At 45.8% G+C, this 27,934-nt stretch overlaps 3 protein-coding genes across 7 annotated transcripts in view; 2 read left to right on the top strand and 1 right to left on the bottom strand.

The window, feature by feature from the left end:
- frmd4bb (FERM domain containing 4Bb) overlaps positions 1-13,738 on the top strand; it is a 61,259-nt gene extending 47,521 nt beyond the window's left edge. For 2 of the 4 annotated variants that reach the window (XM_054745661.2, XM_054745660.2), the window contains exons 6-24: positions 83-139; positions 218-240; positions 2,519-2,602; positions 2,779-2,844; positions 3,042-3,099; positions 3,186-3,272; positions 4,480-4,556; positions 4,651-4,789; positions 4,863-5,004; positions 5,226-5,359; positions 5,456-5,572; positions 7,746-7,974; positions 8,066-8,119; positions 8,260-8,404; positions 8,632-8,799; positions 8,927-9,711; positions 10,534-10,672; positions 10,896-11,009; positions 13,478-13,615. In XM_054745661.2, coding sequence (XP_054601636.1) covers positions 83-139; positions 218-240; positions 2,519-2,602; positions 2,779-2,844; positions 3,042-3,099; positions 3,186-3,272; positions 4,480-4,556; positions 4,651-4,789; positions 4,863-5,004; positions 5,226-5,359; positions 5,456-5,572; positions 7,746-7,974; positions 8,066-8,119; positions 8,260-8,404; positions 8,632-8,799; positions 8,927-9,711; positions 10,534-10,672; positions 10,896-11,007 — 2,616 coding nt within the window. In that variant the 3' untranslated portion in view covers positions 11,008-11,009; positions 13,478-13,615. Of the gene's footprint in view, positions 1-82; positions 140-217; positions 241-2,518; positions 2,603-2,778; positions 2,845-3,041; positions 3,100-3,185; positions 3,273-4,479; positions 4,557-4,650; positions 4,790-4,862; positions 5,005-5,225; positions 5,360-5,455; positions 5,573-7,745; positions 7,975-8,065; positions 8,120-8,259; positions 8,405-8,631; positions 8,800-8,926; positions 9,712-10,533; positions 10,673-10,895; positions 11,010-13,477 lie in introns of all 4 variants that reach the window. The other 2 variants (XM_054745662.2, XM_070544838.1) reach the window with 2 other exon arrangements.
- A 3,243-nt stretch (positions 13,739-16,981) lies between these two features.
- Positions 16,982-22,843, top strand: lmod3 (leiomodin 3 (fetal)). 2 transcript variants are annotated; one of them, XR_008564209.2, is made up of 5 exons: positions 16,982-17,385; positions 19,027-20,550; positions 20,647-20,843; positions 21,806-21,869; positions 22,612-22,843. XR_008564209.2 is itself a non-coding variant. In XM_054745664.2 (3 exons), exons 1-3 carry the CDS (start codon positions 17,098-17,100, stop codon positions 20,692-20,694), a joined length of 1,860 nt encoding a protein of 619 aa, XP_054601639.1. In that variant the 5' UTR covers positions 16,982-17,097; the 3' UTR covers positions 20,695-20,874. The 2 variants fall into 2 exon arrangements, 1 of the variants encoding a protein (XP_054601639.1); XM_054745664.2 differs by lacking the exons at positions 21,806-21,869; positions 22,612-22,843 and having other exon boundaries at positions 20,647-20,874.
- A 3,215-nt stretch (positions 22,844-26,058) lies between these two features.
- LOC107396418 (PRA1 family protein 3) lies at positions 26,059-27,934 on the bottom strand. Its single transcript, XM_015976134.3, has 3 exons — positions 27,682-27,934; positions 27,011-27,228; positions 26,059-26,607 (listed from the first exon to the last, which is right to left on the bottom strand). Exons 1-3 carry the CDS (start codon positions 27,873-27,875, stop codon positions 26,432-26,434), a joined length of 588 nt encoding a protein of 195 aa, XP_015831620.1. The 5' UTR covers positions 27,876-27,934; the 3' UTR covers positions 26,059-26,431.

Genomic DNA, 27,934 nt, shown 5'->3' with positions numbered 1-27,934 from the left:
CTGTGTTTCTGCAAAGCTTTTTATCAAGAAAACCAATTTTCCCTTCCTTATTTCTCCTTCTGTGGCCTCATGCATTTCTCAGGGGGTGATTGAAGTAGAAGCCGAGAACGTCTTCAGATTAGCTGCAAACGCTTTGCAGGTTGGTTATTTTAATAGTCTCCTTTGTCTTTTGCTGCCTCTGAAATGATCTAATTTATTTATTTTTTTTTATTACCAGGAGGCAAAAGGAGACTACACAAGGTAAGAGTGTGCAGGAGTGTGTAACAGCAGCAGGATGAGTTAATAGTGAGTTGTTGGCGAAGACATTCAATAGGTCTCTTGTTTCTCCACTGCAGACAACTAAAATCAATAACGGTACTCCGTGAGGCTCACCACAGAGCTGCGACGCTCGCACCACACAACTAATGAATCTCACATTGCTCATAGAAGCCAAGTTGTGCAGACAAGAGCCACCTTCTCAAAGCACACAGTAGCTATTATCTGTGTTTAACCGGAGTTAGAAGAACAGCTGTGTTCAGAAAATACTGCAGGTCTTTGTGTGAGCCGCCACCTGCATACATGCAGCTGCAGAAAGAACCATATTACCTCCCAAATGAAGAAGATTCATTCACCACAGTTCTTCCTTCGGTCAGAGCAAACCCTGGAAACACGAACAGGACCCAGAAGGACTGGAGGAGTGGAACACAGCAACAAGTTCACCTTCAGTTAGCTTAGAGTTTTAAATTCAGAGGTCAGACAAACAAACATGTTGTGTCTTTTTAGGGCAGAGGGACTCCACTCATGTTGTACACAGCTCTTTGTTTTCTTAATTGTTCTACTTCGTCTGTTATTTCAGTGATGGTGGTTCATCAGCTCCTATTGATCTGCATCTGGTTAAAGGTTGGTTTATGCTTGACGCCTCCGCGAGGTCCGCACGGCTCCGCGCGGCGAAATTGCGTCATTTTAACAACCACGCCCCTCCGCCGCGTCTCCGCACGGCCCAAAATTTCCGCACCGCGCACCTAGGAAATTTTCTAACCACGCGGACGGACGGACGGACGCGGAAAAACATGGCAGACCGGCAAGAACTAGTATGGCAGAGGTTGGTAAACACAGACATTTGTATGATTCAGCTCTCAGAGATCACCGTGATCAACATGTTGTTAATAATTCTTGGAGAGAAATAGCTCGCACTGTCGGAAAAGACGAGAACGCTGTTAAAAAAAATGCTGAAATGCCATGTTGTAAACAGTAATTTTTACTTCTTCTATGGTGTAGTGTTGGATGCATGCCGTAGAGCTCCATGCTGCCCCCTACAGTTTGGGAGAATATTGGCTCACCGCAGAGACGAGCCGCATGAACTATAAACTTTGCGAGTTGTGAAGCGCGTTCCATCCGCGAGCCGCATCACCGCGCGGAAAGTGAACGCGTCAAGCATAAACCAAGCTTAAAGGTCTGAGCTCTAAATCTGGAGCCATTTTGTTTTGGAGGAGCAGAAACGATGCTCAGAACAGATTAGAAGTCAATCAGAGTCTCTCCAACCAGTTTCTCCCCTCTAAGCAGAGTAGGGCCAAGTGGCTTCCTTTTACTGGGCCTTGATCATTTGAACGATGAAGCCTAATAGAAAGGTTTAGGCCCAGGGTGACCAAGGAGCAAAGGGACCTGCACCTGGCTTTTATTTGTCCCTTGCTGTATATTTTTGCTCCATTTGCTGTTGATCCCAGTCAGATTCACAAAGAAACTATCCCTAAGTGGCTGTTTTCAGATTCACACCCTTCGCGCTGAGCAGCTGTGAGTAATTTGCACTCCTGTTGTGTCAGATTGCAGTTGCACAACCTAAAGATGCACTTACGTCACAAGCAATCATTACTTTGGGGTTTAGTTGTGACCGCTGCTGTAAAGCTCCGTGGTCGTGAATCTGAATGTAAAACAGCAAAAGGACAGGACCCCTTTACAGTAGATGTAATAAGGCCTGACCTTCATCAGGAAGAGTTGGCTTTCCTGACACGCCTGACCCCTTTTTTTGAGTGCAAACGTGCAGCTTCTTTTCCTTCGTTTATCTCACTGAGACGCAGCTACCTACGGCTCTCGGGAGGCAGTAAATAATTAATGCGTAGATCTTTGAGAATCAGACGCTTTTCCACAGCTAGAAGATATTTAAAAATATGTGTGCACCTTTAAAATGCATGCAAAACTGCACCAGCAGTGAGAGGTGCTGCTTCTGTTGGCAGTCGGCGCAGATGAAAAGTTCAGTAGTTCTATTAGAAGGTACTTTGATAATGTTCATTTATGAAGATGTAGCATGAAGCAGTCCTTAAAGCTGACTTATCATGAGTTTAGCTCTTTTTTTATTCTAACGTCTGATTCCAGCACAGATTTCTTTCCGTGCCACTTTCACACGAAGACACCAGTAGAGCTACACTTAACCGAATAAAAAATAAAATAAAATCACGGCTACAACAACAACAAAAAAAGCACATTCACATAAGCGGATCGTGACAAGCTTCCAAAATCGGTCCTGTTTGTCTCTTTGTTGCAGTGATGAAAACACTCGAGCAGATTTGAAGAAGCTTCCAACTCTTCCCACCAGAGTACTCAAGGAGCACCCGTCTCTTGCATACTGGTACTAGCAGTGTTACACAGACCTACAGAGTACAGCGATCAGGTTGTAGGTCTGATTCCTACTCAGCAGGTTTTACTAACGGCCACACAATCGGTCCAAATGCTCTGTTTAATCGGCCCAAAGGCACACAGTTAGGGTGATCAGTGTATGACTGTGTCCTTGTCTTTGTCCTGCAGCGAGGATCGAGTAATCGAGTATTACAAACAGCTAAAGGGTACCTCCAGAGGACAGGTGGTTGTGCAGTAAGTTTTTGCTGCTTCACACTTGTGATGCCGTTCAGTTAAAGGTCCTGTCACTTTCCTCGTCTCTTCCTTCCCTTTGCTCACAGCATCTGTTAGAAATCGGTGTCACTGATCCTCTTTTCCTCCACATTTCAAACGCAAACCACAAACAAACAGAAACAACAGCGAGCGTTTTTAATAACTGTGTTGTCCTCCAGGTATCTGACCTTAGTGGAGTCCCTTCCAACATATGGCGTCCATTATTACGAGGTTAAGGTAGGTCTTTTATCTGACTCAGGAAATGACAGCTGTTGCGTCTGGAATGGAGTCAGCAAAAGTAAAGCTGTGCTCTTTCCTCACAGGATAAACAAGGAATCCCGTGGTGGCTCGGGATCAGCTACAAGGGCATCGGCCAGTACGACCTGCAGGACAAGTTAAAACCTCGAAAGGTCAAACCAAAAAAAACAAAATGTCAGCTGATTCTGTTTTGTTCTGCTTCACAGTAATCTGATTACACAGGAATGGGTGAAAAAGGCTGCTGCTGCACACAGGTGTGGTGATTCACCCGCGTTAGTTCATGCATCGTGTCTTCCACCTCGGAGAACACTTGGCTTCGGCTGTTGCAGACGAGGCCAGACATGCAAAACGCTGAAGCAGCGCCTCGGTCTGTCTGTTTTATTAAGGCGCTTTTGGAAAGTGATGAGGACAGATTCCAGCAGCGAGAGCATGCTTTCCCCGTCCCATTAGGGTGCGGTGGACAGAAGAAACACCTGTGTGAGGTCTGCGATGTAGACCAGAGTGTGGATGCACACTTTCAGTGTCCTGGACATCGGGACCATGCATCGCCTTCGTCCTCCTCCTCCTCCTCCTCCTGCGTAACAGCTCAACATGAAGCAATCCATCTGTGACTGGTGCACCCTGAGGTTGTGCAAGGCACGCAGCTGAGGAGTGCGCTTCAGAAGGGAGGAGGGAGTGAGCTGGTGATGTGGACGGAAAAGGGGGCTGGATTTGGGCGTTAGTCGTGAACGTTCTGAGAACGTTCTTGAAAAGACAAGTCAGGAGCTGACAGCAGGCAGAGTGGAGTATGTGTTTGTGTTGACAGCAAAGTCAGAGGATTTTCTGAGGATTCATCCTGAACTTCTACAAAGTGGGTAAGACTGGATCTTGCTGATGTTTGAATAAAAATCGTCTGACGTTTCGGACGTTTTGGGTAAAAGATTTGTGCCTTCCAGCTATTTGCTGCGTCGGATTTCTGCCGCGATCCAGTCTTGCCCAGACAGCGTGAGTCAGTGACGCTTCGGTTCTGGCTGTTTGCTGGGAGCACCTGGTTGATGAGGTGGGGAGGGGGCGGATGTGATGGACGTAGCGTCTCTTTGTGGTGTCTCTCTCCTTCACACACGGCACGCCGGGCAGCCCGGACTCTAACGGCAGCTCGCGTTAGCGTCTGGCTTTCTGATGACCGTGGGAGAAACAGGAAAAACATCTGGGCTGCTGTTTGGGAAGGTGTTGGCGAATTTTAAACGCAGAGATGAAGTCGGGTTTTCTCCGCCTCAGCTCACCTATAGAGCCTTTTTCTCTGAGGCTCATTCTGCAGAGACCTCTCTTCTGAAACACACTCTAATGAGAATTTGTTGTTTGGCCCATTTCCACATCCAGCTGTACCAGTGGAAGCAGCTGGAAAACTTGTACTTCCGTGAGAAAAAGTTTGCTGTGGAAGTTAATGATCCACACAGGTAAACATGCATTTTCTGACCCTGATCGATCATTGATTTTCAAAATGCATTCCAGGAGCTTCAAGGATCTTTGATCAAATTTGCGTTTGTGCAGGAGAGCCGTAACCAAGCGAACGTTTGGGCAGACAGGCCTTCTCATCCACACCTGGTATGCCAGCCACTCACTGATCAAGACCATTTGGGCTATGGCCATCAGCCAGCACCAGTTCTACTTGGACAGAAAGCAGAGCAAAGTGAGTGACTCACGCCCACCTCCTTCCCCCTTCAGTGTGTTTTAGAATTCAATGATCTTCATCGCTGTTGAAGGGAAAACCAGCACAAGCTAGAAGCTTGGAGGAGGTTGCGATGGAGCTCACAGAGCACGGAGGAGCCAAAATGAGCCGGCCGGGAGATGTCGGTCTGAAGAAGAACTTCATAACGGCCAGCAACGGGAGCCTGGTGTCCACGGGTGGGTGTGAACACATTAATCACCACAGCAGAGTAAAGTTTTCATCCGCGTTGGGACAACAACCATTTTCTATAAAGAGGCTAAATTCTGACCTACCAGGCAGTCAAACGGCTAATTAGTTCTCATCTAAACAAAATGAGTCACTCGGAGTTAGGCAGTTGAGAAACACGCGTCAAAGGCGACTTGTTTAGGACTTGCGAGTGAGTCGGGTGTTCTTTCAGGTTCTGCGGACTCTGAAATGAGCGAGGAGCAGAAGAGAGAAAAGCTCTCTGATCTCAGGAAGAAGGAACAGCAGATCCAGGAGATCTTGGCCAAGAAAACAAAAGAGCTGAAGAAGATTTGCCTCCGGGAGGCGGTGAGGAGTCCTTCTTGTTCTCTGCTTCCTGTCTGAATATTCTTGTTTCTGAGAGATGTTGGAGTCTAGAGTGATAACATCGAGTTGTTTCCCCAGGAGCTAACTGGCAAGCTGCCCAAGGAGTATCCCCTCTCATCGGGCGAGAGACCACCGCTGGTCAGACGGCGCGTTGGCACCGCTTTCAAGCTGGACGACCTTTTTCCCTACAACGAGGTGAAGCTCCGAGCCAACGCAGCAGCAACGTCAGGTTTTAGTGTGGCAGGCTTTTAAAGTTCACATGACACCAGGCACTATTTAAGGTGATTGAGACCCGCCCTGTCATTCTGACTCACGCTGTTCTGGGTGACTCAGCGTCGACGACATCATCTCCGTACTGATTTCCTCTTTTCGGGACACAATCTTGTTCTAATGACTATAAAGCCTAGGAGGTGGTCCATCCAGTCTGAGTCTTCCTGAACGTCATTAACTCCATGTTTTAGTGTTACATGTATGTGCACTCACTCACAAACACTTGGCTGTTACATAACTAAACACCTGAATCTGCATCCATATTTGGGTCGGACCCATCATTAAGGCCTTCTGCAACACTGAGACGTTTAATTACCACAATTACAAGTTTGTGTGCTACTGCATTTCAACTGTCTGGTAAACAAGATGGATCTGATCTGCTGCAGGCATGGATGTAATTTTCACTTTAGAAGTGGAGGGGACACGGGAGGGGAGGGGGGGGGGGTATCTTTACAGTATGCTCTAATTGGAAACAGGCTTCAACACAAACAGTTGTTTTCCGCTTGGTCCTAGAGCTCAACCAGTGTCAATTTAATATAGTGTAATATTGCTTTTGGACGGTAAAAAGTGCAGGGGTCAAAACTTGACTTTGGAAAAAGTGGGGGGGACATGTCCCCCCTGTCCCCCCCCAAAATTACATCCATGGCTGCAGGGGGTCGTGGCTGGGGTCGGGGTTTGACCTTTTGCAGCGTAATCACAGGAGCATGGACTGTAGCTCAATCTGGGGCAGCAGTAGCTCAGGTGGTAGAGCGGGTTGTCTCATGATCGGAGGGTCATGGGTTCGATTCCAGCTCCCGCCAGGGGTATCCTGCTGTTGTGTCCTTGGGCAAGACACTTCACCCAACTTGCCTGTGTTAGTGGTGGTCAGAGGGGCCGACGGCGCCAAATGGCAGCCTCGCCTCTGTCAGACCTCCCCAGGGCGGCTGTGGCTTCAAGTAGCTTACCATCACTAGCAGTGTGTGAATGTGAGTGTGTGAAAGCGTCTTTGGGTGTCTAGAAAAGCGCTCTATAAGTTCAATGCATTATTATTATTAATGTAACAACCTGAAATATACTAAATGTGTGAATAATAAAAGCTGTAGCTGAGAGCATGCTCAGTTAGCAGGTACCCTGCTTCTGCTGCACCCAGTGATGGGTTTGGGTGCTCTTACACCCTCATCACCCTTTGGGGGCGCCGCTGCACTTTTATAGGGGCTAAAACGACAGTTAAAAGCTCAAACACCAGGGCATCAGACACTCGTCTTTCCTCTACAGCAGACTACTCCTCTAGGTTACCATGGTGACACTCATATCACCGGCAAATAACAGTGAAATCGTCACTGTCAGCAGCTGCTGATGTTAAAGTCCAGCTGGTTTTGTAAGACAAACATCTGATTAAACCGCTGCAGCAGTTGTTTTAAATACAGAGGAAAATGTGACAAATGCTGTAAATTTCTTAAATTTCTCTAATTTTCCTCTGGGATTAATAAAGTATTTTTGAATTGAATTTGAATTGAAATAATTAACGATGCATTAAACTTTCAGGCAAGTTTGACTGTTTTTTATTTGCTCATGTTAAACGGAAGGTATTAAAACCCATATTTGACCCTGTAACGTGAGGAAATATGGGTTTTCTGTGCCAAAGGTTTCATTTGGCCTGGCTGGGTCAAAGCTGGGTCGCTCAGAACTTTAACCCACAGATTAAGACCTTTGCCGACATGAAGTCTGCAAGAGTATGCTGCAAACCATAACATCTTCTGGCACTGCAGGTGGCAGATGTTATGGTTTGCAGCATACTCTTGCAGACTTCATGTCGGCAAAGGTCTTAATCTGTGGGTTAAAGTTCTGAGTGACCCAGCTTTGACCCAGCCAGGCCAAATGAAACCTTTGGCACAGAAAACCCATATTTCCTCACGTTACAACCCTAAAACCCTAACCCAAACCCATCCTGCTTCATTGATTTATGCTTTTAAACTAAGAATGGTTTCATTAGGAAACATTTTGCAATGCCTTTTCACTTTTTGAGGGGTTACTCACTTTGCACACAATTACAACACACTTGGTGGTCGTTACTTCCTCTGACCGCTGCGGACGGACCTCCTTCTGCTGACTTTTGCAGGACCCCTTCCTGAGGAACCTGGAGAGCAGGTTTGCTCTTCAACAGAAGATCGTTGAAGCGGCTAAAAAGCTCGCAAATGAGTCAGAACTGTGCAAAACGGTGAAGAAGAAGAGGAGGAGAAACTGTCTGGACGCCATGCACAAACTCCAGCAGATAGAGGATGAGATGAACCAGTACAGGATAAAAAAGGCGAAAAAGCCCACGCAGCGCGCCTCAGTGATCATCGCAGGTAGGGTTCATGCTGGCCTGTAATCCGGCGCCATGGCAACCATGAATCTGCACTGGCAGAGTATTTGGAGCTGTTTTCTTTTCCTTTTTAGATGAACTTGTCCGGTCAGACTGTAGTTCTCTGTCTAGTCTCCCTTTAGACGACGGTGAGTCACTCACATCATTAGACCTGCTCTAACTCCTCTGTGCTGTTTCCAGGACTTACTGACGTTTGCTCTTTCTGTAGCTAGGACGTTTTTAGAAGGGATGAAAAGAAATAGTGCAACCTTTTCCTGTGTGTGTTTAGATGACTCCGACAGCGCAGGTCAAAGGCCGCGGTCACGGTCGGTCCAGGACTCCCCTCAGCTCAGTCCCATGCGAACTCTAGGAGCAGAATATGATGTGGAAAGACACGGTTCTCCATTGGGAAATCAGCACAAGGACCACAGCAGGTGGGGAACAAATCCTCTCCTCCTGCTTGGATAAGCTATAGGCAGACTGCTTTCACAAGCTCAGGTTTTATTAAATCCAACTTTTTTCCTGTTCAGCAAAGAAATGATGTCACGCACGACTTACTGGCAGAGGCTTGAACATTTGTCATGTCATGTTTGCAGCCTCATTCCTTTCCTCACATCTCACCACCTGCTTTTTATTCTCTCCAATACCGCAACCCTTCTAGATTAGCTTATGATGGGCTGGAGGCTAGCCATACCCACCAGAACACAAGAGAACCTTCCTCCACCCACAGCAGTCCCTACAAAACCCTTCCTAGACCTCCTAGAGATCCACGCAGCACGCCTCCCACCCCGGCCCTGACCCGCAATGCCTACAGCAGCAGCCAGCTCAGGTGTGCCGTCTCCCCAACACTAACTCTCTAAACCATTTACTAGAACTCTCATTAAACCTTTGATTTTCCTGTGAAATTCTCCCACTGTACTTTTGAGGAAACTAAAGACAAACGGTCTTTTTGGCAGGTTGGAGGGGTCTCCTCGGTGCTTCAGGGCTCGTAGTGGAAGTCTGGAGTCTCAGCCCCATCTGAGGAAAGACACAGACTCTGAGAAGCCTGTTTTTGTCTTGTCACCATCCCATCGCAGTAACAGCACAGAGGTGTTGGAAGACGGCTCCTCCTACACCAGTCAGTCCAGTCTGGAATACTGCGGGGCCGCCAACTCCCACTACAGTACACTCGACTCTCGTACCTCAACCGTGCATCGTCTGCACAGGAAAGTGGACGTGTTCAGTAACACCGGAAGCATGCCCAACTTGGTCCAGCACCACTCGGGAAGTAACTACTCGTGCGAAACCTCATCACATTATGCACCCAGTGCCTACTATGTCACCGGTTACCCGTGCCCAGACATGGAGCCTTATGCGAACGGTGCCTACGTATATGAGAATGACGTTGAAGGCCACTACAATGTCAACCCCACCTACCAAATGAATGGCTATCACGAGCATGACAGATTCAGGCATTACAGCAGTGATGGAGCAGATAGCTTCTCTCAGAATCCCTATGCAACGGTGAGGCCACCACGGACAAGGGAGGGGCCAAGAAACAAGCTCCTAGCCAAAAACATGCAGAAGGCCATGGTGGCAGAGCATCTGAGAGGCTGGTACCACCGAAACAAAGGCCAGAGAGAGGGGGGTAGGGGACTGATGGCCGGATATGACTTCGACAGCGGCTCTCAGCTCAGCCTGGGCTACCAGACCATGCCGGCAGCCTTCAGCCACTCGAGTAGAACAGCGTCTTTTTCCTCAGGTGGGATGAAAATAAGCTCTTTCAGATGCACATTATAACTTGTTTTTTAAGGTAAAGATGATGTTGGTGTCCCAAGGAGGTTACGGATAAGTGGAACCATAAAATAAAGGGTCTGCCAATTGTTATAGACACAGTCAATGAGTGAAAAGCCACAAAACGAATACATTAGTATGGAAGAGCAAGAAGAAGAAGAAGAAAATATCATTTCTATAGCGCCTCTCAAGATAAAAATCACGAGGCGCTTCACAAAAACAAAAACAAAAATATAAAAAATTGTTAAAATATAAAAAAGCATTTCAAAAATGTTTAAAAATATGTTTAAAATGAGCAAGAATAAGCAATTGCGATTTAAAAGAAAAAATGTTAAGAAAAGTATGAACAGAGACCAGGACATGTCCTAGAACAAAACCTTGAGGAACACCATAGTAAAATGATGCTGGAGATGCAAACAGAATCTATTAATCTGAGTGGATTAGGATCTGCAGGGTCTTAATAATCCAGGCTAAGGCAGTGTTCTTTATCCTAGTGTTGTGTCCAAGGATCATATTTACTCAGATGAGCTGCAGCTGTTTGCTGTGAGGTGTCCAGTTATAAATAGATGTGTGGAAGAAAAAGATGAATGGATAATGTTTTTATAGTCACTGGAGTGTTAAACGCCACTAGTCAGAGTTGTCGGAAACACACGAGACAAGACTTTGAAAATTAAAATATTTTTATTACTAAACTTGATTATGAGGCTGATTTTGGTTATGTGAAGAAAACAGAGGTGTATGGTAACTGTTTCACGCTCCAACTGTAGCTGACCGCCTTTGCTTTATTCAGTGTCATCGGCAGAAAGTACAGGCAACTGGCGCAGTCAGCTGGCCGTTGGTCTGGCAGAGTTCGATACGGCCGATGGACCTCAGTACCTTCACCCCGGAGCTCAAGCATCTCCATACAACCGCAGTCCCGCACACATCAGGTGAGTGTCGCACAGCAGAATAACAGCAGTGATCAATGACGCCGGACCTGGACTGGTGATATAAACGATGGTTTCCTAAACTTTCATTCCTTATTTCTGTAATGAGATGCTGTGCTTTAAGTGCATTCTGCTAAGTCTTGTCATGTTCTTATGGGGTTTCCCTCTGTTTCTGCTTTCTTCTCTCTTTCACCTCTCAACCTGTAATTAATGCTTACGTGTGAAGAGTTTCATCTGAAAACAAAGAGTCTGAAACATTGCCTAGAAAGCCTGAATCAGTAGATGTGGTCAATGCTGAGGCCACTAGCGCAGACCAACCATCAGACTCTGACACTTAATGGTGAGACCGCACACGGCGGACACGTCGTGTCTTGATGCACGTCATCTCCACTCTTCATCTAGTCCACGTTCACGTTTTGCTTTTTGCACCTTGTTTTGTTACTGATCATCTTTTCATTTCCAGGTTTGCTCATTTATATTTTCACTGAGCGTTTTTTGCACTAAAATGTCCCGATCACTAAACTATTTAATGTGCTTAAAACACTTTAAAAACATTTGAAATTATTATTTTTGATTATAATCCGTCACTCTGAGTGTTTCATGCAGACTGAACATGAAAATAGTCTCCTACACCAATCTCCTGCAGTAGCTTCTGATAGAAAACAGACGGTGAAACTCTAGGATTAGAAAATCCTGACAGATCTACGTCACACCGTCACTTTACATTCATGGACTCACCCATCTCGACTCACCACGGTGAAGGCTGTTGTTGGTTTAGCGTCCAGGAAACAGCAGAGAACGTCTCGACTAGTAGAAGCTAACTGTTAGCATTAGCAACTCCACCACACAGCAGAACTCCTCCAGGCTTGTGTTATTGGTGGAGATAAAACATCAACATTGAAAAGTAAACAGAGTCAGTGGTAGAGTCACAATGCTGTTATCCAATCAGAGGAGAGATGTCCAAATACCAGGAAATAAGAGTCCGAATCCTGTCGTCTGAATCTGCTTTCTCCTCCAGCTGGTCTCTCCGTGCTCTTCTGCTTCTGGGTTTTATTTCCCCTGAGCACGACTTACTAGGCATTCACTCCTGCTAGAGACTACTGCAACTGTATTAATTAAATGAGAGTTCAATACCTTTAATATGAAAACCACAAGCTGATAGTGACACAAGTGATCCCAACTAAAGTAAAAACTTTGTCCAGATTGAAGCACGAGCGAATGAGCCTGGGACGTATGAAGCCGTCATTTGAAGAGGCGTATTTATGAACAGTGTTGGGAGTAACGCAGTACAAAAGTAATTAATTACTGTAATGCATTGCTTTTTGCTGTAATGTGGTAATGTAAGGCATTACAGGGAAAGAAAATGGTAATATTTACTCGGTACAATTGTCAGTAACGCGGTAATTACAATGCATTTTTAAACCCAGAATCAAGACGTGTTCCTTAAAAATTCAAATTGCGGGAAACCCGAAGAAAGATCCAGTATCTGCATAAATGACGTCATTTATGGACTCAGCTTTGCGGGCAGAGAGGACGCCGCGGTAACGGCTCAGCTGCGTCCTGCACGCGGCCGCTGTAACATTCACAAAATCGCTCCACTAAAACCAAATAATTCACTTGCGATCGTTCATATCGGCGCATATTCTCTGGTATTTTGTGCTTTCCTGATGTGCTTTGCCTCAGCTGAGTTAATAATCTGTGCCCCGGTGATTTCAACTCATTACTGCTGGAGCGCCGCGCATGTGAAGATCCCTTTGGCTGATCGTTAGAAAGTAGGAAGTCTAGGAAACAGTTTTTTCTGGAAGACGGAGAAAACATGCAGCATGCAGGAAGGTTAGAGAGAGAAAGGGCGGGAAATTATTCAAATAAAATCAAGAAAAAAGAAAAAAGTAGGCTGATTTATCCCCAACACACATTTTTACCAGTGAAAAGCAATAATATATAAACATTTAATATTTATACATGTGATAGAATCAGATCTCCCCAGAAGTCAGTCCCACATCCAGGGCCGTATCAAGGCATTTGGGGACCAAGGCAAATATAGGCTTGGAGCCCCCACCACCTCACTCCCTGCTCAGGTAATATAAGATGGCAGCGTGCTGAGAGTACAGATTGTTGTTGCTTTTATTTAATAAACAATCATTTTAAAGCACTGTTATTATATCTGACTGTTTTTAACAGCAATCCTAGCTCAGACACCACATCACCTTCCACATATATGTCATGAGCTCACTGAGCGTCACATGACCAGATTCATGCTGAAGTTGTATTGGTGAAAGTTACTTCAAGTAATGCAAAAGTAGTGTAATGCCTTACATTTTAAAATCAGTAATATTGTAATGTAATGAATTACTTTAAAATGAGGGCAACAAGTAATAAATAATGCATTACAGTTTTGAAGTAACTTGCCCAACACTGGTGATGAAACACGTTTGGGTGTTCTACCTGTTGTGAGCTGCTCACCTGCAGGCGCCAAAGTCAGACGGATAAACAAAATGTTATTTCAGAGAATTTCCAAAGTGAGTTGCTGCCCTGATAAAACTTGAAGAAAACTAATCAACAGTTAACTTTAATATTTTGCCTTTGGTGTGGATAAAATAACACATATTATTTTTATTTTCATACATAATACATTTGAAACAGTATCTTACTTTATTTTACAGTAACGCGACGCATTCTGTTTATCGTACGAAGTCATATGGTACATTTTCACATCCGTCTCCATCCCCCCTCAGTAAAAGGCCATGTGTTTCTTGTCCTCACACGTTAGATCTACGACCTTTGTGACGTCTTCTCCTCTTCTCACAGGTTTCAGCTTGACAGGAGCTTCATGAGCATCCGCTGAAGAGGACCAAGCCAAAGTTTGGTAGAAACGTGCCGTGGCCAGCAGCACACGGGGAACAGAACTGAAACAGACTTCTCTGACAGCTGTCTTTGGAGATAATCTGCGTGTGAAAGTGTTTGCAGCAAAGCTCTGAAACAGTGATGACGCTCCGGATTGACTTTCCCACGTGCCTTGGATTGGATGAATTGTAGAGGCAGATGAGAATGTGTCAAAATGTTGCACAACTACACTGAAATTCAAACCTGTCGTGTACTAAAGTCAAGTGAGAGCAGCTTGAGTTTTCACAACTGGCTACTGCCTTATAAATAACAGTAGGTTAAAGAAAAAAAAGCAATCATTTTTTTGATTTCATCATAATAATAGTCTAGAATATGATGGAGATTGAGGACAAAGCTCCAATATGTTCACAAATGTGACTTTGTGAGTACTGATTTTATCATTAGAGCAGGATTTTCTACCATTAATTCCCATTTCTCCATTTCTTTTGACAGGCGGAGTCAGAATGTGTGTCGATATTGTTTCTAGAGCCATTTGTCTTGTTGGTGCAGTGTGTTTGAAATGCATGGTGAGAAAATCCATTTTTGCTCAAAAGAGACACTGCCATGAAACCATATCACGATGTTTGCTTTATCACACTTTTGTACAGTCAGTGAGTAGCTACATGACATGTTGGCATAAAATATTTCCCATTTGAAACGAGGAGGCGAATAAATACATGTGACACACAGATGGGTGTTGCCACTTTCTTGCAGCGACGTGCAGTTGGTAAACTATTTATCAGGTCACTGTCACCAAGTCTTAACCGAATAAGTGTCATGGTCTGGGTCTGCGTCTTCCTTCATGTGTCTCCTGATGTTTCTCCATCCTTCTCCAGATTCCCTTTGTGTTCTCTTAGCGCCCTCATGTGTCCTTTGTCTGCGTCTCAGTTATGTGTCTTCTGTTGTAGCCCTTTAAAATCATTCCTCCCAGGTCATCTCCAGCCTCTTTGTCCCCAGCGCGGTGTGTGTGTATCATTCCCCTGCTCAGAGTGTGTGTGTGTGTGTGTGTGTGTGTGTGTGTGTGTGTGTGTGTGTGTGTGTGTGTGTGTGTGTGTGTGTGCGTGTCCTGCCCCAGTTCGGTGTTTGTGTGTGTGTGTGTCCATTCCCCAGTTCAGTGTATGTATGTGTGAGTGCATTTGTGTGTGAGTCCTTCCCCATCTCGGCGTGTGTGTGTGTGTGTGTGTGTGTGTGCGTGTCCTTCCCCATCTCGGCGTTTGTGTGTGTGTGTGTGTGTGTGTGTGTGTGTGTGTGTGTGTGTGTGTGCGTGTCCTGCCCCAGTTCGGTGTTTGTGTGTGTGAGTGCATTTGTGTGTGAGTTTATGTGTGTGTGTGTGTGAGTCCTTCCCTCAGTCTTAGGTTTAGTTTTGTGTCTCAGGTTTATCTGCCCTCCACCGGTTCTGTTTCCCCATTTAGATAACTGGTATCACCTGCCTTCCCTCCAGCCCTCACTCCACACACCTGCTTCCTGTTCTCCCTGTGTATTTAAGCCCTGTCTTGTCTCTGTTTGGTGTCGGTCCATTGTTGTAATTCTGCCATGTCTTCTCGTGCCTCTAGTATTTGGATCTAAGTCTTCTCGTGCTTCTTGTGTATTTGGATCTCCAGATCGTTATCTGGATTGTTGGACTTTGGCTCCCAGCCTTTTGGATTTATTTTTATTTTTGGTCATCCTAAAATAAAAGGATTTTTTTTTATTTATTCAACTTCTGCCTCGTGTCATCCTGGGTAACTGCATTTTGGGTCCTACCAATCCCGAAACGTGACAATAAGCCTTTTAATGTTAAAAATATCAGCACAAATGTCACTTATCACCCGTCGTACTTAGATCCTCCACCAGAGGTCAGAAGACATGCATAAAATTCCTTACAGCAGGAGGAACGTGCCAATCATAAAAAAGAGGTAGAGCTTTTAGGAAGAAGTGTGACATGTTAAAGAAGTTAGTGTTCAAAGTCATTTTTACTTCCTGGGAATCACATTTAATGAGGAAATTTTCTTCTCTCTGCACAAATATCCAGTTATTTGAAGCTACTCATACCAAGTTTGGGTTTTCTTGTGTTTATGATTAAATGATGTAACAGTCTACCTTATTTTTATGTTGACTTTGAAGTTTTTGCACATGATCAAGATGTTTCAGACAAGAAAGACCATTTTGTGTCAGTCCATTGCTTTTTGTTATATTTACATTTTCCCCAGAAGTTATAAACAGAGATTGTGTGGTTAATTAACAGGATACGCTTTAATAACATGATAATCTTTAGCAGGGACAAATCCAAAGTGTGTTTCACAGCCTCACATATACTAGTTATGGTTCAGGGTCTAATGTGAAAGTAAGAGATCTGTTTTTATGTGCTGCCGTCTGCATTTCAGCCGAGACCACTAACATCCTAAAGTGTTCTGATTGGTCTAAAAACATGTATCAGCTGGTAAAAATCTGTTTGATGTGAAGGTTTGTTCAGGATGATAACAGGAAATGATGTCACTCTGGCTGCTCTGCATTGTAACTTCACGCTGTGGAAAAAGGGTAAGTTAGACGAAAACAAACACGCTTCTGAGCATGGACGTAATTTTGGGGGGGGGGGACAGGGGGGACATGTCCCCCCCCACTTTTTCCAAAGTCAAGTTTTGACCTCTGCACTTTTTACCATCCAAAAACAATATTACACTATATTAAATTGACACTGGTTGAGCTCTAGGACCAAGCGGAAAGCAACCGTTTGTGTTGAAGCCTGTAAAGAACCCCCCCCCCCCCCCCCCCCCCACTTCTAAAGTGAAAATTCCGTCCATGCTTCTGAGTAGTGATGACAGATTCTCAAACAACCTGGAGCTTCTGACCTGTTGGGAAAATTCAAACCGGCTCTAATAAAATACATTTTCATCATATTCTGTGTCTTCGTCCGTATCGCTACAGATTAAAATGAGTGATTTAAACCAAATACTCTATTTGACGCTTTAAAAGTAGACTGAGCCACCAGGAGCTTACAAACTCTGCCGCCCCCGGTCCGTCTGTTAGTGAAGGAGTTCAAATAAAGATTTCACCGTTTAGTTCAGGACTTTTATTTTTCAGATCCTACCAACGAAACCAATATGAAAATAAAAGCCCAGTTTTCTATGAGCAGCAGCAGCAACACGTGTGTTAGACAAAAGCCAAAGACAACCTCAGGGTTGTCTCGTCTTCAGGCAGCTCTTCCACCTCCACAGGTTTTCTGGGAGGATCTCTGTTTGTGGTGAAGCCTTCATCCTTGAAAATGAACCAGCTGCTGCTGTCAGTCCAGCTCTTCAGTTTTACTTGCAGCAACTGTCATCCCAAATATCCTGATGACCAAGCCAGCTGGGAGAGGAAAAGAATGCTGGCACCCCCGATCCCCCCCCCCCCCCCTGCTTGAACTTTAAATATCTTCCATGCAATACACCAGGTTTAATTTTAGTCAAAGTTCATGAAGCTGAAGTCAAAGCCAGACGCTTCACAGTTAGTTCCGTCTTTTACCTCAGACCGGACTGAAGATATCTCCCATTCAGATCTCAGAGAGAGAGAATCAACACGGTGTGGACATGTCCAACAACCCTGACACCGAGGATCTGAACGAGGAGGACATCGATGAAGATGAAATCCTTGCTATGCTTTCGCCCGAGGAGCTTCAGGAGCTCCAGAGTGAGATGGATGTAATTATTGCCCCAGATGAGAACGTACCAGTGGGACAGAGGCAGAAGGACCAGACGGAGAAGCCCCCAACGGGAACGTTTGATCACAGGTCTCTAGTTGGTTATCTCTACTGGGAGAAAGAATCAAAACGAATGCTTGAGGAAGAAAGAGTGCCGGCTACGCTTCTTCCTAGTGAGGTAAGAGCTCAGATACAGAGAAATGCACGTTTGACCAACGGTGTGTCGAGTCAAGTCACAAACAGAAACGTTAACGGGGTGTTTTAAACAATGGGACGCGCGTTTGAGCGTAAAAGTTATAAACACAGACGACGTGTTCCTTTAGCTTGAGTCGGACCGGACTGATGAGCTAACGGATAGGTCTGACTGCGACCCAGACCAAAGTGTATTGCTGCGATCGTAAAACGGCTCCAAGCTCCCAAATTTAATAATTGTGTGACTGATCACAACATCACCAGCTGCAGGAAAAGGAATGCAGCAATGTTTGGTCGTCCAGGATTTTAGTCAGGCGGAAAACTTCACATTTCTGCAAAAACACCGACGTAATGTAAAAGGTGTGCAGAAAACCTTTTTCTATCAACTCACTGGAAATTAGAAGTCTAGTTCTCTGAGAAACGGTTAATATTTATTCTGTTTAAGATGCGATTGGTCACTCTGAGTTCACATTCAGGCTCAATGTGAAAATGTTCTTCGACTCCCATCACCGGCATCAGCCTCTCTAGTCAGAAGAAGCCAGTCCCTGCAGAAAAATCTGAATTCATGGCCCTGCCCCCCTTGGTTTGCATCCACAGAGGCTGCATCCGGGAGAGAGCAGAGCACGTCTCAGCTAGTAGGAGCTAACCATTAGCATGAGCAACTTCACAACATGACAGAACACATTCAGGCCTGTGTTATTTGTGGAGATAAAACATCAACGTTACAACAACGGCTATGATATGAAGAAGACTAATTTAAGACAGCAGCAATACATTGTGGAACTTGCTGCAATTATACTAGCAGTTAGCTAATCAATCTTGTTGGATCTAAGTTTTCGTCGTCGTCTTCCTCCGCTTATCCGGGTCCGGGTCGCAGGGGCAGCATCCCAACTAGGGATCACCAGACCGTCCTCTCCCCGGCCACCTCCACCAGCTTCTCCGGCAGGACCCCAAGGCGTTCCCGGACCAGATTGGAGATGTAACCTCTCCAACGTGTCCTGGGTCGACCCGGGGGCCTCCTGCCGGCAGGACATGCCCGAAACACCTCCCCAGGGAGGCGTCCAGGAGGCATCCTGACCAGATACCCAAACCACCTCAAATGGCTCCTTTCGATCCGGAGGAGCAGCGGTTCTACTCCGAGTCCCTCCCGAATGTCCGAGCTCCTCACCCTATCTCTAAGGCTGAGTCCGGCCACCCTACGGAGGAAACTCATTTCGGCCGCTTGTATCCACAATCTCATTCTTTCGGTCATTACCCAAAGCTCATGACCATAGGTGAGGATTGGGACGTAGATCGACCGGTAAATCGAGAGCCTGGCTTTCTGGCTCAGCTCCCTCTTCACCACGACAGATCGGTTCAGCGTCCGCATCACTGCAGACGCCGAACCAATCCGCCTGTCGATCTCCCGATCCCTCCTACCCTCACTCGTGAACAAGACCCCGAGATACTTAAACTCCTCCACTTGAGGTAGGACCTCTCCCCCGACCCGGAGTTGACAAGCCACCCTTTTCCGGTCGAGATGGATCTAAGTTTTATTGCTTCAAACTGAGGCTGTTGAGGAAGACCACAAACATTTAGTCAACATCACGCTAAACCTTAAGCCTTTTATTATTATTTTTTTTTGCAGAAAATCTTACTTGAGGATGCCAAAAAGAAAGAAATCGAAAATTCAAAAGATGCAGACCAAGAGGTGCGTGAAGTAACAGAGGAGGTGGCCGAAGAAGATGCTGCCAACTGTACAGAAGGAGTTGAAATCATAGAAGAGACAATTGAAGTTGAAGATGTGAAGGTTGCAAATGAAAAAGAGGTCGTTGTAAAAAAAGAGGAAGTGAAGCTGCCAGTGGAAAACGAACCCGAGCGTACAGAGGAACACGTAGAAGCCCCAAATAGCACAGAAAGGGCATCAGAAAGTCACAGAGCTGGAAACCAGCTTGTTTCAGACGCAAAAGAGGCAGAAACACACAAAGACAACACGAATAAAGACGGTCCCCAAGCTGAAGCCACTTTAAAGGACCCTCTCCCAAAGAGAGAACAGATTACAGTGAACAAATTAAAAATTCCAAAGTTGGCGTTGAATAATATAAAAATGACATCAAGACCTTCAGGAAACGAGACAAACTTGGAGTCGACACTCGACAAGATCCGTAGCAACAACCCGTCTGTGACGGAGGTGAACCTCAACAACATAGAGAACATTCCCAAAGAGATGCTCCTGGACTATGTCAACGCGCTGAAGAAGAACAAACACGTGAAAACATTCAGCATAGCAAACACCGGCGTGGACGAAAACATCGCCTTCAGCCTGGCTAATATGCTAAAAGAGAATCGGAGCATCACCACTTTGAACGTTGAGTCCAACTTCATCACTGGAAAAGGCATCGTGGCCGTCATCCGCTGCCTGCAGTTCAACGAGACGCTCACAGAGCTTCGTTTCCACAACCAGAGGCACATGCTGGGTCACCACGCAGAGATGGAGATCTCCCGCCTGCTCAAGGCCAACAACACCCTCCTGAAGATGGGATACCACTTTGAGCAGCCAGGGCCCAGGATGGTGGTGACCAACATCTTAACCAGAAATCTGGACCATCAGAGGCAGCTGAGGAAGGAGGAGCAGAAGCAGCAGCAGCTAAAGGAGCAGAGGGAGCTGATGCAGTCCTATGAGAGCAGCCTTAATCTGCCTCCAGGTTTACTCCAGATGTTGGGATACATACCACCTCTGGAACTCCTACAAGAACATGGACTGGTCCCGCCGGCGTCCGAGCTGAACGGCGAACCCCAAACATCGCATCAGAAAGAGCATCCAGAGCCTCCGAAGGATCCCAAACACAACAGCGTTCCCCAGCAACCCAGCGCTGAGTCATCAAACCCGTTACGGGACATCCAGTTAAAGAGGACTCCCAAGAAACGCAACCCGTTACTGGATCCCGACCCAAGGGGTGACAGAAGGCCCGAACGGCCGAGCTTTCAGCTGAGGAAGACGCCAAAAGTCAAGGACGTCAGAGAGAGCGCGGAGGAGAAGGCCAGCCTGACTGACGTGATAAAGACTCTGAAACCTGTCCCTCGTAGACGAGTCCCTCCAAAGGTGGAACTCACACCTCGAGACCAGCTTCTAGATGAGATCAAAAAGAGCAACGTGGCCTATCTCAAGTCTGTGAGTATCCTGGGGGTATTGCTCTGGCACCTTTCAAGTCTGGGGATGATTTAGTTATTCCATCTAACCTGTTGTTTGTTTGGTTGTTGCTCACAGGTACCACTCCCAAAAGTCCTGGAATCAAGTGAAACAAGTCTTTTCTGACTCGCCTTCAGCCGCTTTCACCGTGTCACACGTTTACTTTACAGATTGTTGATCACTTCATGTGTACATTACTGAAAACGATTGAACTTTCACCACACAGAATATGTTTGGCTGGCTTTTGTTTCACCGTCTGCTTTGGACTTCAAAAGGTCAGAATAATAAAATATAAATTAACACACACGCGCTTGACTTGAACACATTTTACTCTTCTGAGCCGCTTAACGTCTAAAGCATAGGTACTCTTTACAGACAGGATTGTTTTGTGTTGTGGCGTGAACAGAAGCCTGCTCGATCACGGCCGACATGTCACAAGTCACTTTTTCTAAGGGCGGGTGCACGTCTAGTCACGTGTCTCGGAGTTTAGGTGGAAAGTGATGGAGTCCAAGTCTGAGACTCAAGTCCCCGTCTCTGTTAAGTTTCACAAAAACATCCGAACAGGTTTCATCAGCAGGTAACACTTTACTTTAATAAATTATCATTCTATCTCCCCACGCATGATGCAGGAATAAAAAAAAAACATCATTTACTTTCTTTGCCACCAAGTGTGACATGAGCTTTAAAAGCTAATCAATCAGAGCTGGGCGTCCGGTTACCCAAAGTGCTTTTTCCCTGCTTAATGGTTGTTAAATGAGCGAAAACAAAAATATCTGTAACAAAACTAGTTTAGATCAAAATTAAAAAACAGATCTCTCTTGAAAGTGAGGGATAGTGTTAGCCTGTATAAAGGTCAAAGAAAATAAAAAATCTGGTGACTGATTAAACCAAAAATGATTTAATGAAACTGGATTTTAGTCAAAAACAGAGATTAGAGGATGATTTTTACAAGAGTGATGAAGATGTTATGTGCATGAGTGTATTTTAATTTTGATCTAAACTAGTTTTGTTACAGATATTTTTGTTTTTGTTCATTTAACAACAATTAGAGGAATCCGTGAAGACTTTGCTTACCGACTGTAGTACCACTAAACAGACACAAGAGGGCGACACTAGCCCAGCAGAAAGTTGACGTTCACCTGCATCACCGTGTTAACCACAACTAACTTCATCTGCCTAATTTCATATTCTAAAAAATTTTATTCAAAGTTCATCTGATCTACTTTGGTCACTCCAGAGATCCTGATTGAGCTCCTGTTCAATGCCCCTGTTGCCATGGTGACCAGTCGCATGCCACATACGTAAGTATGTTTATGTATTTAGCAGACGCTTTTGTCCAAAGCAACTTACAGGTGATAATCAAGCCAGCAGGTTGCCCTTGAGGCTAGATTACAGGAGTAAATGAAAGTGGAAGCTCGGTCACAGGAGCCAAAACTCTGAGGCCTAGTCCACACGTAGCCGGGTTTTTAAAAAACGAATACCCGCCCCTCCAAAAACTTGCATCCACACCACCTCGTTTTAAAACAAAACTCTGTCCACACGTACCCGGATAAATACGTTGTTAAGGACATGCCAGACCTGTAGGCGGCAGTACTTCCCCCGTTCTTAACCTCGTCCTTCGTCTGTGGTCTTCCACAAGGAGCAGTAATTCCGCTTGCAAAAACAAACAAGCAGAAAGCGCTTGGACAATTGATAAAGCGAGCGCAGCTCTGAGGGCATCCATGCTGTCGGCTAGTGTAAACACAGGTCGCACACGTGATGTCAGCATTTTTTGTCGCGGAAAGAGACGTTGCGGACCTTAAAACTCCGGTTTTGTCTGTCCACACGCAAACACCCAAAACGGAGAAAACGCAGATCTTCACTTTGGCCGGAGTTTTTAAAAAGATCCGTTTTCGTGTGAAAAAACTCCGTTTTCGTGTGGATGACAGGCCAAAACGTAGAAAAATACCTACGTTTTGGCAGATCCCCGGCTACGTGTGGACAGGGCCTGAGTTCTCTGGTTTCTGGCAGTGTCATGACTCCCATCTTTCTGCCTTCATTCAGCACACCTGGTCCCCTCATCAAGCTACAGCCAAGCCCTGTTTTCCCTAGCAACCTCAGTCGGCACCTCATCAACTCCATTCATCTCACCTGTTCCTGTCATCAGCTTCATCCACTTCACCTGCTCCCCCTGCTATGTATTCACCTGTAAGCCACCAGTTCCCTGCCAGATTATTGAAAGCCCACGCAAGTAAATCTTCCAGCCATTCACCCTGCCTGATCTCAGCCTTCGGACCTTGTTTTTGCTCCTGACCCCTGTCTTGAACTCTGCCTGCCACCACGACCTTCGCCTGTCTCCGACTCTGCCTCCAGCCTCGCCCACCTCTGGTAACTCTTTAGAAAATAAACGACTTTATCTACTTTTCCTGTGTTTGGCGTTTTCACGGGTCTTCTGAAGTTCTGATCGTGACAGGCAGAGATACTTTTAACACACCCCTCTGCAGCTTCTGTACTGTTACCCACCCACTACCCCATAGAGACAGTGGCCTGCCTACGGCCAAAATCACAGATGAAATATCAGGCTTAATAAAGCAAATCATGGAAATCTCATGAATATTAGAACAAATTCAACTGAGCAGAAAATTAGAAAAATTAAATGTGGGTTATTGAACACTAGATAAGTGCTCAGAAGCAGTTTGGGGCAAACTTTGGTCTCAAAGCCACTGTCCAGTGGTTTGGCAAAAAAGACATGCGCTGGGGGGGTGTCCTACCCAGGTTTTACTAAGAGTCTCCCACACACGGTCCCCCTGACGTTCTGGTTGTCCACGCTGGAGGAAACGATCTGGGTCTTGTTTCTCCGGTGGACCTTCTCAGATCAAAGGGTATTTGTCCCAGCTCCACACGGACTTCCCACAAATGAGAATAGCTTTTTCCACCATCAATGAACGGCAATCGTGGCGATATGGGCAACCAGGAAGGATCAACATCAACCGAAAACAGGTTAATTCTTCTCTTAGGAGGACTGCTGGGAGCTTTGGGGGCCTGGTCATCGAGCACCCTGAGCTAAGATTCTTTAACAACGCCCTTTTCGTGCCAGACGGAGTACAACATACTGCACACTCCTTGTTCGCTCTGTGATCGATTATGCTGCCTCACTGCCACCTAGGACTGCCTGAAGTGTTTGTTGTTAGCCTCAAGGGCAACCTGCTGGCGTTCACCTGTAAGTCGCTTTGGAGGTGACGTTCCATGTCCCAAAAACCAGTTTCCTTGTCCGGGGATTGGACCGCCAAGGCTCCCGCCTCGGTCTGCCACCCGATCCACATTGCACCAGACCCTTCATGTTCCTCCTGCGGGTGGTGGGTCCACAGTTGGATGAGCCCATGTATCCGGTTCGGGCTGGGCCCGGCCAGGCCTCATGGGCGAAAGCCCGGCCACCAGGCGCTCGCTCATGAGCCCCAACCCCAGGCCTGGCTCCAGGGTGGGACCCCGGTAACCCTCAGGCCGGGTACTCCGACTCTTTGAATTTACCTCCATGAAAGATCCTGTGAACCGTTCTTTGTCTCACCCTTCACCTAAGACCAATTTGTCATGGGAGACCCTACCAGGGGCACAAAGTGCCCCAGACAATGTAGCTCCTAGGATCATTAGGACACTGAAACTCCTCCACCACGATAAGGTGACGGTTCAAGGAGGAGAACGCGGATACAAGTGGCCGAAATGAGTTTCCTCCGTAGGGTGGCCGGGCTCAGCCTTAGAGATAGGGTGAGGAGCTCGGACATTCGGGAGGGACTCGGAGTAGAACCGCTGCTCCTCCGGATTGAAAGGAGTCAGTTGAGGTGGTTTGGGCATCTGGTCAGGATGCCTCCTGGACGCCTCCCCGGGGAGGTGTTTCGGGCATGTCCTGCCGGCAGGAGGCCCCCGGGTCGACCCAGGCCACGTTGGAGAGGTTACATCTCCAATCTGGTCCGGGAACGCCTTGGGGTCCTGCCGGAGGAGCTGGTGGAGAAGGCCGGGGAGAGGACGGTCTGGAGCTCCCTAGTTGGGATGCTGCCCCCGCGACCCGGACCCGGATAAGCGGAGGAAGACGACGACGAAGTCACTTTGGACAAAAGCGTCTGCTAAATACATAAACATACTTACGTAAGTGGCATGCGACAGGTCACCATGGCAACAGGGGCTTTGAACAGGAGCTCAATCAGGATCTCTGGAGTGACCAAAGTTGATCAGATGAACTTTGAATACAATGAAGTTAGTTGTGTTTAACACGGTGATACAGGTGGACGTCAACCTTCTGCTGGACTAGTGTCGCCCTCTTGTGTCTGTTTAGTGGTACTACAGTTGGTAGGCAAAGTCTTCACGGATTCTAACATTTAACCTTTTAGAGCAAACAGAAAAAAGGACTTCATAGAAGGACTGGACTGAGTATGGCTTAACTTTATTTCCAGTTCATTATTTGCTTCTCAAGAATAAAAAAGTTCCATACAAATGATTTATGCTGTAATTTATGACTTTGTAAAAACTATATCACACACACCACCTGTTCCGTGTGTGAGGTGTCGCGGTGGCATGCAAAGAGGAAAAACAGCAAAAACACAATAAGAGCACCAAATAAATAAGCTGTACTAAATAAACATGAAAACAAGGACGGGTTCTGATAAGGAAACACACACATCTTAGATCCACATCTGAAAATCTCCTGGCTGTTCCTCGAACCAGACTGAAAACCAAAGGGGACAGGGCCTTTCAGACTATTGCACCCAGACTTTGGAACAGTCTGCCTTCAAATCTCCGTCTCTCTAACACTGTAGAGGTCTTTAAAAATCATCTAAAAACTCACCTTTTCATCCAGGCGTTCCCTCCCTAAATGTTCTAAAAGATGGCTTTGTTCGGGTTCACACCTTCACTTTGTTTATACTCCTGATTTTATTTTCTACGTTTATCACTGCTATTGTTTTTCTGATGTTTTTATTGGTTGGAGGTATTTGCCCTGATCTTTATCATGTTGTACAGCGCTTTGTGATTTATATCTGAGAAAGGCGCAATATAAATACACTTTTACTTACTTACATCGCTCTAGACCAGAATTTACTCGAGTCCTGCTGCCACGTTAGACTTCTGCATGCTTCTGTAAAAATGATGCATCAGAATAAACCATCTGATACATGCTGCGACTCACTAAGAATACAACTGCCTTTGCCATTCACTTTTCAGTTTTGCATAGCTGCATTCAGAGGGGACACACGCTGTCTCTGTACACAAAACCACTGACGACAGGAAAGCCCACACTCCCGTGTCATTATTATTATTATTATTATTATTATTATTATTATTATTATTATTATGGACCGTAGCAACAAATCTCAGATCCATTTTTATACACATCCTAATGACAGCACTGCCCTTCGGACAGCAGCTCACACCCAGGGCCGTGTATCCCATTCACATGGGTCTATTAAATCAGGTGAGAAACGAACATTTAGAGATAGAAAACAGAAACAAAAATCGTTTTTGTTTGGTAGTCAGCTGTGGAGACTCGGGTGAATCTTCCACTTTGCTTTACTGAAATAAATAGACATCTTATTGATCTTAAATGCACTGTAAACTAAAGAAATTACTTTTTTTGGACATGGGGATGCTCTGACCTTTGGTAACCTCCAGTGCAACATGCCTTTCAACTTAAAATGAACAAAAATAGTCATGTTGCTCTCTATGTGTACACTTTAAACAGTGTGGACTAGCATTGATGGACAACAACACAAAGTAAGCTAAGTGGGAATGCACGTGTGAGTAGGTTTGTGTGTGTGTGGGGGTAAAACCGGGACACGTGGCGTAAAGCTGCAGCTGTCTTGAACCTCTCTTCCTCGGCACTTTCTCGGATCGACCTTTACTCCTTCAGTTTACTCTCAATGAAATCCTGAATCTTGTTGATCTTCTCCTCCTGCTGATCCAGGAGATCCATGATCATCCCCATCGGAGTCTTCTTCAACCCAATACCTTCAATCTTGTTCTCCAGCCTGTTCTTCATGTTGCGCAGTCTGAGTGACGCATGGATTAAGATCACTGCGGGAACAAAAACGAAGCCGTTTAGATAAATTAGCACATTTGAAACCTCATGATTAGAGCTGGATAAAAATAAAAATAAAACGCTGCTGTGGGACTTCAAACAGTGGCAGGTGTATGGGCTGGCATGTGTTTTATTTCCATGATGGCCTGATACTGAATGCATGACATCAGCCAGTAAAAGTGGTTCTGTCTAAAACAGCAACCCGTAGCAACAGAGGCAGCAGAGGGCAGGCCTCCTGGGATGGGATGAAGCTTAGCCTGGACCTAATGGAAACTGGAATACTGTAACAGTACTTGTGAGGCTGATGAACACATCAGATTGCCTGAAAGCAGAATCCTCTCAGTAATACTGAAAACAAAAGGAAATAACTGGAAACAGTCGTATAACCGTGAGACTCACACAGCAAAGGGAAGGTGATCCCAAAGATGAAGACCATGACACCACCAAACAGAGACAGCAGAAAGTAACTGGTCACCATGACGCCGACCACAAACAGAGTAGGGTTCTTCCTTTTGAAGTTCTTGATGGTGGCCTTATTTTCTCCAGCCCACACAGAACCAGCGAAGACCACCGTCACCACAGCGCCTCCCAGGAACATGCCGATGGGATTCAGGAACCTGGCCATTGGAACAGGAGGATGACATTTGACTTTACTACTGGGTGTGGGAAAGTTCCTTCTTGTTTAAACAAACAGCACCACCTGCTGGTGATGGTGGTAATTGCCCCGGGTGGGTTTGCTCACGAGTGAGAGGAAGGCCTGACTCTACCCACTGTTTCCAACGCATCATTGTTTCCATTTCTCATTTATAGAAATAATGAACAACAACGGAACTTAAAAGCTTTACAGAGAACTCCACCAAACTTATTCCATAAAAGTTTGAACTTTGTCAAAGTTACGGGCATAACGTGACAATAGGATCATGTAAACACGCTAATTGTGATTATTTAGGCTGTTAAAGGAAAGAAAATCGGCACTAGCCAGGGAAACAGCCATGATGGGTGTGGGTGTAAAGGTATGCAGACGCTCGGAGCTACATGCTAACCTGCTTTAGCTAGCAGCTAATACTCACCCCACAACTAGGAAAACCACCAGCGCCGCGGCGAAATAATTAGTCTGGTAGTACATTAAGTTACTGATCACTCTGTTGTTCCACTTGGCCAGGTCTCCGAACTCTGGTTTACCGAACCGGTCCGCCCCGGGGAAGAAGTCGTCCCACGGTCTGAGAGGAGCCAGCTCCATTTTGGCTGCCATGACTTCAGTCATCAAAACACAAACACTCCTGCACGCGCTGCGTAATATTTTGACAGGTCAGCTGATGATCT

The sequence above is a fragment of the Nothobranchius furzeri genome, chromosome 15, assembly GCF_043380555.1.
Source record: "Nothobranchius furzeri strain GRZ-AD chromosome 15, NfurGRZ-RIMD1, whole genome shotgun sequence".
NCBI lineage: Eukaryota > Metazoa > Chordata > Actinopteri > Cyprinodontiformes > Nothobranchiidae > Nothobranchius > Nothobranchius furzeri.
Note: the sequence above shows the minus strand (reverse complement) of the source record. Positions and strands in the feature narration are given on the sequence as shown.

What these genes read in the sequence shown, in the direction of transcription:
- LOC107396418 (XM_015976134.3), bottom strand. Translation starts at nt 27,875, where the DNA reads ATGACTGAAGTCATGGCAGCCAAAATGGAGCTGGCTCCTCTCAGACCG. An exon ending in GTGGTTTTCCTAGTTGTGGG is followed by an intron (nt 27,229 to 27,681) that starts GTGAGTATTAGC and finishes TCCAATGGCCAG; the next exon opens with GTTCCTGAATCCCATCGGCA. An exon ending in GATCACCTTCCCTTTGCTGT is followed by an intron (nt 26,608 to 27,010) that starts GTGAGTCTCACG and finishes TTGTTCCCGCAG; the next exon opens with TGATCTTAATCCATGCGTCA.
- lmod3 (XM_054745664.2), top strand. Translation starts at nt 17,098, where the DNA reads ATGTCCAACAACCCTGACACCGAGGATCTGAACGAGGAGGACATCGAT. An exon ending in CTACGCTTCTTCCTAGTGAG is followed by an intron (nt 17,386 to 19,026) that starts GTAAGAGCTCAG and finishes TTTTTTTTGCAG; the next exon opens with AAAATCTTACTTGAGGATGC. An exon ending in ACGTGGCCTATCTCAAGTCT is followed by an intron (nt 20,551 to 20,646) that starts GTGAGTATCCTG and finishes TGTTGCTCACAG; the next exon opens with GTACCACTCCCAAAAGTCCT.